We start from the raw sequence: 12,125 nt of genomic DNA, 5'->3' as shown, positions 1-12,125 counted from the left end.
TGCGCGTCCGGAGCCTGTGCTCCGCAACGGGAGAGGCCACAACAGTGAGAGGCCCGCGTACCGCAAAAAAAAAAAAAAAAAAAAAAAAAAACTATCTGGTATTTTTAAAGACTACATAATAAAATTTTTCTTCTTATTTGTATATCTCACTCATCCAAAGAAATGCATTTCTGGTAAATACCTAAATCCAAATTCTTGTAAATCAAACACTTTGTTCATTGCAGGGAAGTTTTGAGAACCCATGCAATAGGTCCTTTGTAAGATAAAGAATTCATCTCCAAAGTCAAAAGAATGAAAATAAATAATTCCCTCTTTCCTCATCCCTCTTCTCTATTCTCTCCTCCCTCTCCCTCTCTTGTTCTTTCTTTTTTTCTATTTTTTTAGTAAACTTGGAATAAAGTTTACATAAAGGAAGTTATTTAATTTAACACAGTCAGCCTCAAAAGAAGAGTGCATAATGGGGAGTTTCTTAAAATCTGAAACATGGTTAGAAGTGTAAGAAAAAGATGGAAAACGTACTGTTTCAAAGCAGTCCACATACGAACCCAGTAACAGAACTGGTTAAGAAGGTAAATAAAGTGGAGGCAGCTCAGTCACCTTAGAATACAAGGACCTGTCTTGCGTCCTTTGCAGATGCCACATCTATGGACTGGTTCACCCGCCAGTGCAGATTAAGATACCCATACACAGACCAACAGACCCCATGTAACCTTCCTTATGTGGAAAGAAGAAGCACCCTGTCAAGAGACTGGGATTAATATTCTGAAAATATCCCTATGTCTCTCACATTACTTGTAGATCAGAGAATGAAGAATCTGATTAACACAGCTGACTAACACGGCTAGGCTAGGTTGACTCATATGCCATCACCAAATATAAAGAAAAACCCTCCCTCCGGTGAGTTGGGCCTTACATTCACAAAGACTGCAGATGCAAGCTCAGCAGAGTTTATGTGCATACAGAATTACATAGAGCATGCTCAATAAATCTGCTTCACAGAAGAACAGATGTGAGAATGTTAGGCTTCGTATAATAGTACAGCAATGGGACAGCACCGGTAGCAGATCGAATTCTAAACTGGCTCCCTAGAATCCTAACCCCTTGTGTAAACACTGCATCTAGTACCTTTCCCTTGAGTTTGGACAGGTCATATGCTTTTAGAAGGGATTTTACAGATGGAATTAAGATCCATCATCAGTCAACTTTGAGTCAAAAGGGAGATTATTCTGGGTAGGCCTGACCAAGGTGAGCTTCTAAACGACAGGCACTCCTGCTGATCTTTTTTTTCTTTTTCTTTTTCTTTTTTTCAATTTTTATTGGAGTATAGTTGATTTACAATGTTCTGTTAGTTTTAGGTGTACAGCAAAGTGAATCAGTTATACATATACATATGTATATGTATAACTCTTTTTTTAGATTCTTTTCCCATACAGGCCATTACAGGGTATTGAGTAGAATTCCCTGCGCTAGACAGTAGGTCCTTATTGCTTACCTATTTTATATATAGTAGTGTGTCAATCCCAATCTCTCAGTTTATCCCTCCTCTCCCCTTTCCCCCAGTCACCATGTTTGTTTTCTACATCTGTGAGTCTCTTTCTGTTTTCTACAGAAGTTCATTTGTACCCTTTTTTCAGATTCCACATATAAGCGATATCATACTATATTTATCCTTCTCTGTCTGACTGACTTCACTTAGTATGATCATCTCTAGGTCCACCCATGTTGCTGCAAACGGCATTATTTCATTCCTTTTCATGGCTGAGTAATTGTGAAGTAAGCTGTTCTGTTGTAAGAGGGCCTGGGGAAGAGGCCATGTGTCAGGAGGCGGAAGGAAGCCTCCAGTTGCTGAGAAAAACCACAAGGAACTAAATTCTGCCAGCAACCACGAGAGCTTGGAAGGGGGCCTCGAGCCTCAGCTGACAACTTGGTTTCAGCCTTGTAGTCACCGGAAGCCCTGAGCACAGGACCCAGCTAGTCTTTGCCTGGATGTCTGGCCTACGGAAAATGTGAGATGATAAGCCACTGAATGCGTGGTAATTCACTACCCAGAAATAGAAAACTGACGTGGGAACTGTCTCTCTAAACATACAGAATGGGAATAAGAGACTACTCTTGGCATGCAAAAAATACAAACGAGTCTTTATGAACTCCCATTTGTGGGGAGATATCTATGGAGTGCTAGGTATTTCTCTGAATGTTTTCACGTTAACAGACTTTTACAGACAGACCCATACATAATGGAGCTCATTCTTTTTTATTGGCTAAACGCCTCTGATGATATTCTTCTAACTACAACCCAGCAAAGACTTAGGAAGTCCCCACTGTCCCCTTCCTTATTGTGCCCCTTTCCTACAGCATTGGGCACATTACCCTTCTCTCTATGCTTCTGAAGTTAAGAGATCTATGTACCTTGGTGAAAGTATAAAGGGGAAAAGAAACTCCATTGAGTTTCCTCTGGAAAGGAAGCATTTCAATTTAACAAATTTCCTTGGACCATTTTGAACAGGAGTACATAAAACATATGCAAATACAAATGAATGTCTAAACCACCATTATCTCTGAATACTTTGAATGGAATCTCCTTGATAGAGTCTACTGGGCTACAAACTTCCTTCAGAGCTTAGATCTTGTCTCACTAACCCCAAAGAGAAAGAATTGTTCTGGCCAAATTTTGATGTGACTGGAAAATGTAGGCTAATGCACCATTTTGTTGGAAAACGGACACTTCCCTTTGAAAGTTTTATATCCTCAAAGAAATGTGTTTTTCCCAAATGGTACCCTGTGGCAAATATTTGTACTGAAAAACTATTTTTTAAAATATGTACTTATGTGTTCTGTTATTATCATTTCCCTTTGTCCAGTTTAATATTCATGTACTTAAAGCAAAAGTCTACTCAGAAAAGATTTTTTTAACTACATTAAATGTGTAAAAAAAAAATGAACGATGTAAAAATAAACTATATGCAGGTCATAATGTTAAGATTGTGTGTGTGTGTGTGTGTTTAAGTGTTTCAAGTGAGAAGTATGGCTATATGCAATGAGTCAAAGAATTTCATTGGAGTTACTTTTTTCCCCTAAATGGGGTACACATATTCAATACTTGCAAGCTTCTTAGTTTTTCTAAGTCTCATTTACATTCAGTTAAACGTAAACCAGGAGAACATATTTCAAGAGTAAATATATGTCAGGGTAGTTTTATGTGAAAAGATTTATATTTTCCAATAGTTTTTTAAAATTATACTGAATATGAGAAAAAAGTTTCAATTAATGGTCCACTATTGACTTTCAATCCTGACCAACAGCTCACTTCTTAAATATTAAAAAGAAAAAATATCCTATTACACTCAATAATAAAGTGCCACTAGGTGATAAAATATATTATTAACATTTTATGTTGCCCTGTGATGATAATAACTCAACTGATAAATTAGTAAGATTATGTTATAGGCTTTTCTTGTCATATATTTAATTTTTCCTGGGAGAAATTTTACATGATGTTTTAAGATTTATTATTTTCCATTACAGTATTAAATCAATAAAGATAATAATATTTCATGGTGGTTAAGTTAGCAAGGTGGTTTGCTAGGGCTATTATTTGCTCTCTTATTTTTTCAATGATATTGTCCAAAATAAAACAAAATAAGAAACTAACATGACTATAAAATATACCTAACAAGGCAGAAAATGTACCAAGTAAACACATTACATTTTGAGTATAATAACATTATGCACTCTCCAGTATAATTTTTATTTGGGCGAGTGGCAATTTTGCTAATTTAAAACTTTCAAATGGTTTTATCTTGCACAAGAAAATAAATGACTGCTATAAAAAAAATCAACAGAAAGAAGGATGATCATAGGAAAAGTTTCAGGGATAGTAATTATACTTAATAAAATTGTGTCAACACATAAAAGATAGAAAAAGATAAACTAAATATTTAGCAGGCAAACTGATATGCCATGATGTTAGCAAAATTTGTGGCTTAAATTTGCTTAAAGTATTTTTTTAAGTTTCAGATTATTCAAGACATCTTGCAAATTCAAATGAAAAGCAAATAAGAGGATACAGTCCTCTTTCCTTGAGTGGGGTTTACTGGGATGAGGGGTGTCTTTAAAAGTTCTCAACAAAATTTTGCTAAAGTAAACCTTTATGTCACTCATTACTTTGAAATTTGCTTCACTGATTTTCAGATTGATTTCATACAAAGTGGTTCCCTCCAGGAATCCCACAGACCCTTGGAGAACAGACCAAGCATGCTCTCCAACCGTTTGTTTTACTAATGTTCTAAATGCTGGTTATGTGATGATGGTCTTCCCAAACAACGATTTGAAACTTCTAACCTTCGATTTTATTCACATTAATGTGTAGTTAAAATAGAAAAAGGGCTATTCACTAGTACACCATTCTTTCTCTACATGCCTTCTGTCTATCAAATGTTATAGTGAAAGAGGCAGAGGTCTCCTCACACAGATGATCCAAAGCCCCTCTCATTAGCAACTGGTACTTAAATATATCCCTGCAGTAATTCCCAGGGCTATGCTGGGAACACACTGCGTTCCATTCAACTTTAAATGACAATGAGATAAGCAACTACCATTTACCAGTTAGCTCATTTTCAATACATGCACTTGTGATCAATATTGAAAGTCTTTTGGGTTTAAATTTGCAACTTCAAGAACAAACATCCACTAGAAACTGATCAGTTCCTAAGGTAATAAATAGTAGTAACCACAATCATGCATGAAGATAGTGGTGATTTTGTGTAGTGGTTGGGTGGTGGGTATGATGTCACTGGCAGGGATTTGAAATTTTATTATATTTTTCTATTATTATCTAAGGAAGACAGATAAATAATAGCACTGCACTTCACTCATACTGTCTGACACATCTAGAACATAAAAGGGGAAGGAAAGGCTAAAGATAAAGATAAAAACACTGGAAAGAATGTTCACACCAACTACCCTGAGTAGGCTGGAGGTTGAAAATAAAAATTGAATAAAATCCAATAAATAGTTCATTTCTCCCTCATATAAACTTTTCCAACTACTCCTGAAGCGCGAAAGTCCAGGATTTACTTCCCACTGTAGTAAGACTGTGTATCCAGACGACTGGAGTGAAAATAGAGTTAGATGTGCTCTCTCACATCAGCTCCAAGAAATATGCCATCATCCTAAAAAACAATGATGCCTGAATCACTACTAGCCTTTAGAACAAATGAGTTTCTACAAGTCTTGTGTAACAGGCAGAAAAGGAAAGATAGCACGCAGAAGCAACATAAGCTAGGAGGAAGGTGTGTATATTCATAGTGAAACCAATTGATAGCTTTTGCTGGGGGTGAAAGTACAGACTCCTCATTACAGGGAAAACCAACTGGTCAAGAAGAGGGGAGTTTGAGAAGCCTGGGAAGGAACGGGGACCTGACCGTGGTCCTGAAAGAGAACAACTTGCAGACGTTTCCCAAGTCTCCAAGAATCCACACACCATATCCTTGCTTTTAAACAGAAGCTTAAACAAGCTAAGCGTCCAATAATATTCACCCTCAAAAAAATTATGTTGAAACTTCCTCTTATGATCAGATCAACCTTTATAACGCCCGGCTTCTCCTTCTCCAACAGTCTCTCCTCGAGTGTTAGGATAATTTCATATTGAAAGGTATGCTACCTTGCAATACCTGAGAAGCAGGAATCGGGATTCTGACAAACTCATAACGTTTAGAATTCTACGGGAAGCTTATACCTGGCAATCTTGATTCTAGTTGCATTTCTTAAACTCAGATGGGATCATGCCTCTCTATCCAAAAGACCTCACAGAATGAAGCTCCATAGATGAAGAACATTCCAAACTCTCCCTATAATCTACGGAACCTTGAAACTCTAGAAGGACAGACTGGCAATTCACCAATATGGATAATTTTCATTTTCACTTCATAAAATTAATAAAAACCGAGGAATTACGGGTCCCACAGTGAACACGGGTGTCGGTCTTTCTTCAGGTTCTTTTCCAGACTTTACAAACCTAAGAGTCAAGGGGGCCAACTACACCGAAGTGTTAATACTACACCGAACCATGAGAGGAAAAAAATTCTCCGCACAAAAGACACCTCGGCAGGAACATAAGGAAACAAAATCCACTGGTGCAAAAAAGAGGGTGGGAACGAAAGTAATTTATAGAAGAAAAATCATTCAAAAAAAAAAAAACCCATGCAACTCATCGAAGTGCAAGACTTACGTGTTCCGTCAAAACGGGTGGCGATGGTGTCGAGGAAGGTGTTCTGGGGCGCCAGTAATCCTTTCATAACCGGCATTTTTCCAGCGTGGTGTGAAATTCTCCATCAAAGTTTGTCCAGAAGGATGGTTCGAGAGGAAAGTGCCAAGAAGGGAGAAGGGGAGCGTGATGACGGCAGGGGAGGGGGGCCCGGCGCGGTGATGGGGCCGCTCGAGAGAAGGGGGAGGATGGAAGGAGCGAAGGAGCTGGTTCCAGCCGCCGCGGCTCCGGCAGGAGCAGCCCCGAGAGCGCTCGCGGAGCCCGCCCCGCACCTCCAGGCTCAGCCGGGCGCACGCTCCCTCTCCCGCCCCCTCCACCTCCGCCAGCTCCGAGAACCCCCACCGTCCCTCAGCGGGCGGCAGAGCCCGCCAGGCGCCGCCGCGCAGCCCGTCCGCCCGGGAAGAACCCGCGGTGGCCCCGGGCGCCGCGCCCTGACCTCAGGCGCTGGGGTCGCGGAGGGCGGCGCTCGAGGCTGGGCGAGGCTCGGAGTCGCGGAGCCTGCCCGTCTCCCAGGGGCGCCGGGAAACGCGAGCGAGCACGACTCCCACCCCCGGGGAGCCGGTGAACAAAGACCCCTTTGTTCCTGCTCTGTCCCTCTCCCAGGGAGACCAGAGTCCCGTGGGTGTGGTATTGGAGGAGGGGAGGAGACAGGTCGGGCAGGTACCCGGCCGCCCAGAAGTTGGGAGCGGGGACGTCCCCGTGCGGTGTCCGCGAGAGCTGAGGCAGCCAGGCGCCCCCGGGGGAGGTGGCCCCCTTCCGGCGCAGCTGCCGCGGCGAAGTGCCCGCGACCCGAGCAAGGCAGCCTGGAGTGAGTTGCAAGGCCCCCTCCCCAGTCCCCCGGGTCTTTCAACCGGGAAACTGATGCAAAGCGCCGGGGTCTTCCCACCTCCCCATCCTGGGCTCCGGAAGGGGTGTTTCAGCCCCTCTCCCCAAAATACCATTAGTCTCCCCAAGCGATTCTAAACTAAAAGAATATAACAAAATAATAGCTTTTTATAGGGATAATGAATGGTTTCCCACTCTGCGGTGAAATGTGAACAAAACCTTTCTAGAAAAGTTTGCTGTTGCTATTGGTTTGAAAAATACAATGTCAAGTACAACCCGTAAGGTTGCTTCATAAATATAATTGCAGCACAAAAGAGCCCTCGCCTGCCCTTCATCTCCTTCCCAGACCGGCACCTCCAGGTAGAAAGCCTGGTCGAGTCCCCGGCACGGCCAGCATCTGGGAAAACGAAAGTAGTCCCTCCCGGTCCCGCCCCCCTTGCTGGCGCGGGGACTCCCTCCCGGGAAAGCCTCGCCCAAGCCCGGGGCGCAGCGCCGCTGGGAGTGCAGGACCCCCGGAGCCGGGAATCTACAGAAAACCTGGAAGGGAAGAGGATGTAGGAGGAAAGTTGAGAGCCCGGGGTGGAAAAACAAACATCAGCCCAGGTGCCAGTACACCCGGAAGGAGTGGGGGGTGGGGGGGGAAGCGAACAGGTGAGAGAGCCGCGGCCAGGGCAGCCGGGTCCGCGCCGCCGGGAAGCTCAGGCGCCTGGCGGGAGGGGAGAGCGCCCGCCCCTCACTACTGCGGGGAAGGGGGCTCCTTGTTTGGATTCTCCCGGCTGGTGTGGCGCCTGGGGGACCCTGAGGGTGTCGTCACGGCAGCCCAGGGCTCCCGAAGGGCGGGGGGTGTCGAGGGGGAGGGACGCATCTCCCTCTCCCCGCCCCTGGTCCCCCTTCCTCGTGATGCACTTCCTGCGGCCGAGGATTCCCTTTGTGTTGAAATTCAAGAAGATCCGGCCGCCGCGCGCAGCCAGCGGGGCGGGGGCGCGCCCGGCAGGGGAGGGGATTCCTGAGTGGGCGGCGCGGTGCTGCAGAGGCCGGCAGGGGGTGTGGGGTCTCCCAGCCCGTGGCACTCAGTGCCTGGCCCCCGGGCACCCCGACCTCTCCCTCATCCTTCTGTCCGGAGCCGGCAGCGCTTGGCAGAAATCGAGCTCACGCGGGTGGTGTCCCCCCAGAGGCGCGCCCAGCCAACTGCGGGTGGCTCCGTGGGTCCCCGCTCCAGCAGAGCGGGGGAGAGAAAGATGAGGGAGTCCCTGCTGTTTGGGCGGTGCATCGGGTTCTAGAAAACCCAGACTGCTGCTATCAGTTTAAAAGCCAGAAACTCGCCCCCTTTGAAGTGGCTTGAAGTTCATATGAAATATATGAAGTGTAAACCACGACTTCGGTTCATAAAATTTGCGCTTTAGGGGTGTGTGTGTGTGTGTGTGTGTAAAAGCTGTTTTGTCGTGGGCTTGAGCTATATTGCCATATGCATGAAATCACTTGCAAGAAAGGAGCGACAAGAGGAGCTTAAGAATGGCAACCCCAAAGAAAGCTTAGGTTTTATGGCAAAAGACAGTAGCTGTCATAGTCTCTCTCCTCCAGCGCATATTATGTGTCAGGCATGACAAAACTCCTGCCCTAAATGCACGTTCAAGGCCGGGATCCTCTTGGATCCTATCGGTATGTAATAAGTGGATCTCTTACATGCTTTCCCCACCAAGAACAAATCTTTCTTAATGAAGAGTCATCAACACTCAGGTCAATGGGTCCAAGCCAACTCTAAGGTCTGGCCCAATCAAGGACCTAAAGTTCTTCCTAAGTGTGTGACGTGGGTGAGGCCAAGCTGTGACATTAAAACATGCCCTTGATGAGAGGTTAAGCATACCAAGTCCCCTTAAACATACTTCAGGGCTTCCCTGGTGGCGCAGTGGTTGAGAATCCGCCTGCCGATGCAGGGGACACGGGTTCGTGCCCCGGTCCAGGAAGATCCCACATGCCGCGGAGCGGCTGGGCCCGTGAGCCATGGCCGCTGAGCCTGCGCATCCGGAACCTGTGCTCCGCAAAGGGAGAGGCCACAGCAGTGAGAGGCCCGCGTACAGCGCAAAAAAAAAAAAAAAAAAAAAAAAAAAAAAACATACTTCAGCACCTTGAAATCAAAGAGGCTCAAGAAAGAGGCACAATGAGAAGTGGGAATTTCATTATCTGTCCCAAATCTCATTTCCTTTCCTTAAAGGAAATGTTCCCACTGTCCCCAGTAATTGACAAAAAGAAACCCTGCTCATTTCATTGAATACCCTTCCATCCTGTAGAAACATGACCTTTCTCTACGACCCCAGTAAGGCAACACTATGAGAACACAGGATAACCACACAATCCACTAAACCCAAGGCCCATTTGAAGAGACTCATGTTCACAGAAGAGGAGATCATTCTTTGAATCTGAAATGTAAGAGAAGACACAAAATCCCTAAACTCAAACCAAGGTACTCAATATTATGTACTATAGAAGGCCTCTCTAGGTAAAACCAACGTAAGCAAATTTCACTGATTTACCATGTAACAAACCACCCTAAAACCCACAATAATAATATTTCCTTTTGCTCCTAGATCTGCCATTTGGGCAGGGTTCACTGGGACAGCTCATTTCTGAGTCACTTCCAATATGGCTCACTGACACAGGTGGCAATTTGGTGCTGGCTGTCAGCTGGGAATTCAACCAGGGCTGGGGCTTTGGGGCTTCAGTTCTTCTTCATATGAACCTCTCCAGGCTTCCTTTGGGCATGGTGACTGGGTTTCAAGAATGAGTTATCCTAAGAGATAGGAATTAGGAGCTACCAATTTCTTAATGCCTGGTCTAGAAACTGATAGAACAAAACAGACACAGAGCCCAGATTCATTAGAAGGGAACATAAGTCCACATGTTAAAATCTCCACATCATTTTGTTAATTTCAAGTTTCAAAGGAGGTTGCCTTATAATAGTATCCCAAAATTTGATTTAAGAATCTGTTTTCACCTATTCTATGTATTTCCATAAGAGTTTAGGACTTATGGGTACAATATCTGGGCTCAAGTTGACAAATCTCTACAGCAAAAATGTAAGACACAAGTGAAAAACATACATGAAAATCACTTGAGAACTAAAGCCACGTATAAATGGCAATTGTTATTGTTTCCTTTAATGTTGATTCTTCCCTGTTGGGGGAGGTCATGGAGAGGGCTTGACTCCTGGTTGACCTGCAAGCTGGACCTGGGCAATCCCAGTCCCTCTCCACACACACAGCCGGAGCTGTTTTAAGGGACCCAGCCTTGACAGAACAATGTGTTGAAACCATTGGGACTGAACACCATTAAGGCTTCTGTATAAATGTTCAAGGTTCTGGTGGGCGGTGTGAAGTTCTATTGTTTTGCAGCTGCTCAAGACAAGCCTCATATGTAACTTCTCTTGCTTATTACACATGCCATCTACCCATCTGGAGAGGTCTGCCTCTTTCTTTGGTCTCTCCCTGTACTCTGTATATGGGGCCAGTTTCAGATTTCACCCCAGGAGCTCCTGAGGTTGTACACTGCATGCTGTTTTTTCAGTCTGGATGAGACTGAAAGGGGCTTTAGAAATCCCTGTACCTCTTTGACGGTTTTAGGTCTTCACGTCCATTTTCTACCTATAGCATTCACGAATACCATGGCACAAATGAATGCTTCTTGTATGTTCATGCGTTTGACTATAGGCTTTGAAAATATTCTTAAACCTTTTTCTGGCAACAAGAGTTTTAGCCCTCCAGAGAAGTAACTTCTTTAATTAATAGGCTGATACAAAAGAACATCTACTCCAAATGTCCTAGATTTGTCTCTACCACTTATCCCCTTTGTAACTTTGATGTGACCTTGGGCAAATCATTTAATCTTTGTGACTTCCCATTTCCTCACCTGTAAAACAGGGATGATACTTTCCCTACCTACTTCCAGTAGAAGAAAATATTTGTGCAAAATCTTTGAAACCTGTAACAAGCAGCATATGTTATAAGGGATTATTATAATCATCTATTTCTCCTTTTTTTTGGTATTCTAACATAATTGTTATTTGTACACAATAAATATTGTTGACTGTTATAATGTGTGGTCTTATTAACTAAGAACATGTTCATGCCTAATAAACTGTCACAACCCTTGGCTTCTGAGCTTTTCCTTCTAAATATAAATGGTTCTAGAAGCTCAGAAGGAAAATCAGGGCTTTTGAATTGTCTTCTTTATTATCCAGCCAACCTAGATTCTGGTAGTATGGTCACTGCCTTCTATTTCTCAGATACTCTCAATGTGTGTAGAAACTGGAATATTCTGAAAAAATCTCCAAAGCTATAATCACAGTCAGGATAACCTAGATTATATGTCAATGAAAATATAAAATCTCAGTGTCTTATGACTTCACTACTACTTCTTGCTCATTCTACACATCTGAGTTACCAAGCGTCTCTGCTCATTATCAGAGTCCAGACTGATGGAAGCTTTGCTCAAAATATGTCTTCCGGGCTTCCCTGGTGGCGCAGTGGTTGAGAGTCCGCCTGCTGATGCAGGGGACACGGGTTCGTGCCCCTGTCCGGGAAGATCTCACATGCCGCGGAGCCGCTAGGCCCGTGAGCCATGGCCACTGAGCCTGCGCGTCCGGAGCCTGTGCTCCGCAACGGGAGAGGCCACAGCAGTGAGAGGCCCACGTACTGCAAAAAAAAAAAAAAAAAAGATATGTCTTCCTTGATGGGAAAAAGATAATCTGACAGAAGATGCCACGTTTTAAAACTTCCCCTGGCAATTTATGGCCAAAATAAGTCACGTGACTTTCTAATTTTAAACGGGTGGTAAAATACAATTTGTTTTTTGCCTGGATCTTAATTTCGAAAGGTGACTGAGAGACAACAGGGAGAGATCAATGCATTTGAAAAGAAAGTTTAAGGTTACTGACAGTTCCCGGGAGGAACACCAGGTTTAGTCAGAAGTGAAGAGAAGGCTTCACTCTTTATTGGTGTATCACAGCCTTAACTGGGGTTCCTGTGGGGAAGGCAAGGCC

At 44.0% G+C, this 12,125-nt stretch overlaps 1 protein-coding gene across 1 annotated transcript in view; it reads right to left on the bottom strand.

Annotated features, from left to right (window-relative positions):
* Positions 1–6,305, bottom strand: part of KCNH8 (potassium voltage-gated channel subfamily H member 8) — a 406,549-nt gene extending 400,244 nt beyond the window's left edge. Inside the window, exon 1 of the mRNA XM_024115187.1 lies at positions 6,230–6,305. Within this exon, the coding sequence (XP_023970955.1) occupies positions 6,230–6,305 (76 nt within the window). The remainder of the gene's footprint in view (positions 1–6,229) is intronic.
* Between the last annotated feature and the right edge of the window lie 5,820 nt (positions 6,306–12,125).

Source organism: Physeter macrocephalus, chromosome 1 (assembly GCF_002837175.3).
Source record: "Physeter macrocephalus isolate SW-GA chromosome 1, ASM283717v5, whole genome shotgun sequence".
In the NCBI taxonomy this organism is placed as follows: domain Eukaryota; kingdom Metazoa; phylum Chordata; class Mammalia; order Artiodactyla; family Physeteridae; genus Physeter; species Physeter macrocephalus.
Note: the sequence above shows the minus strand (reverse complement) of the source record. Positions and strands in the feature narration are given on the sequence as shown.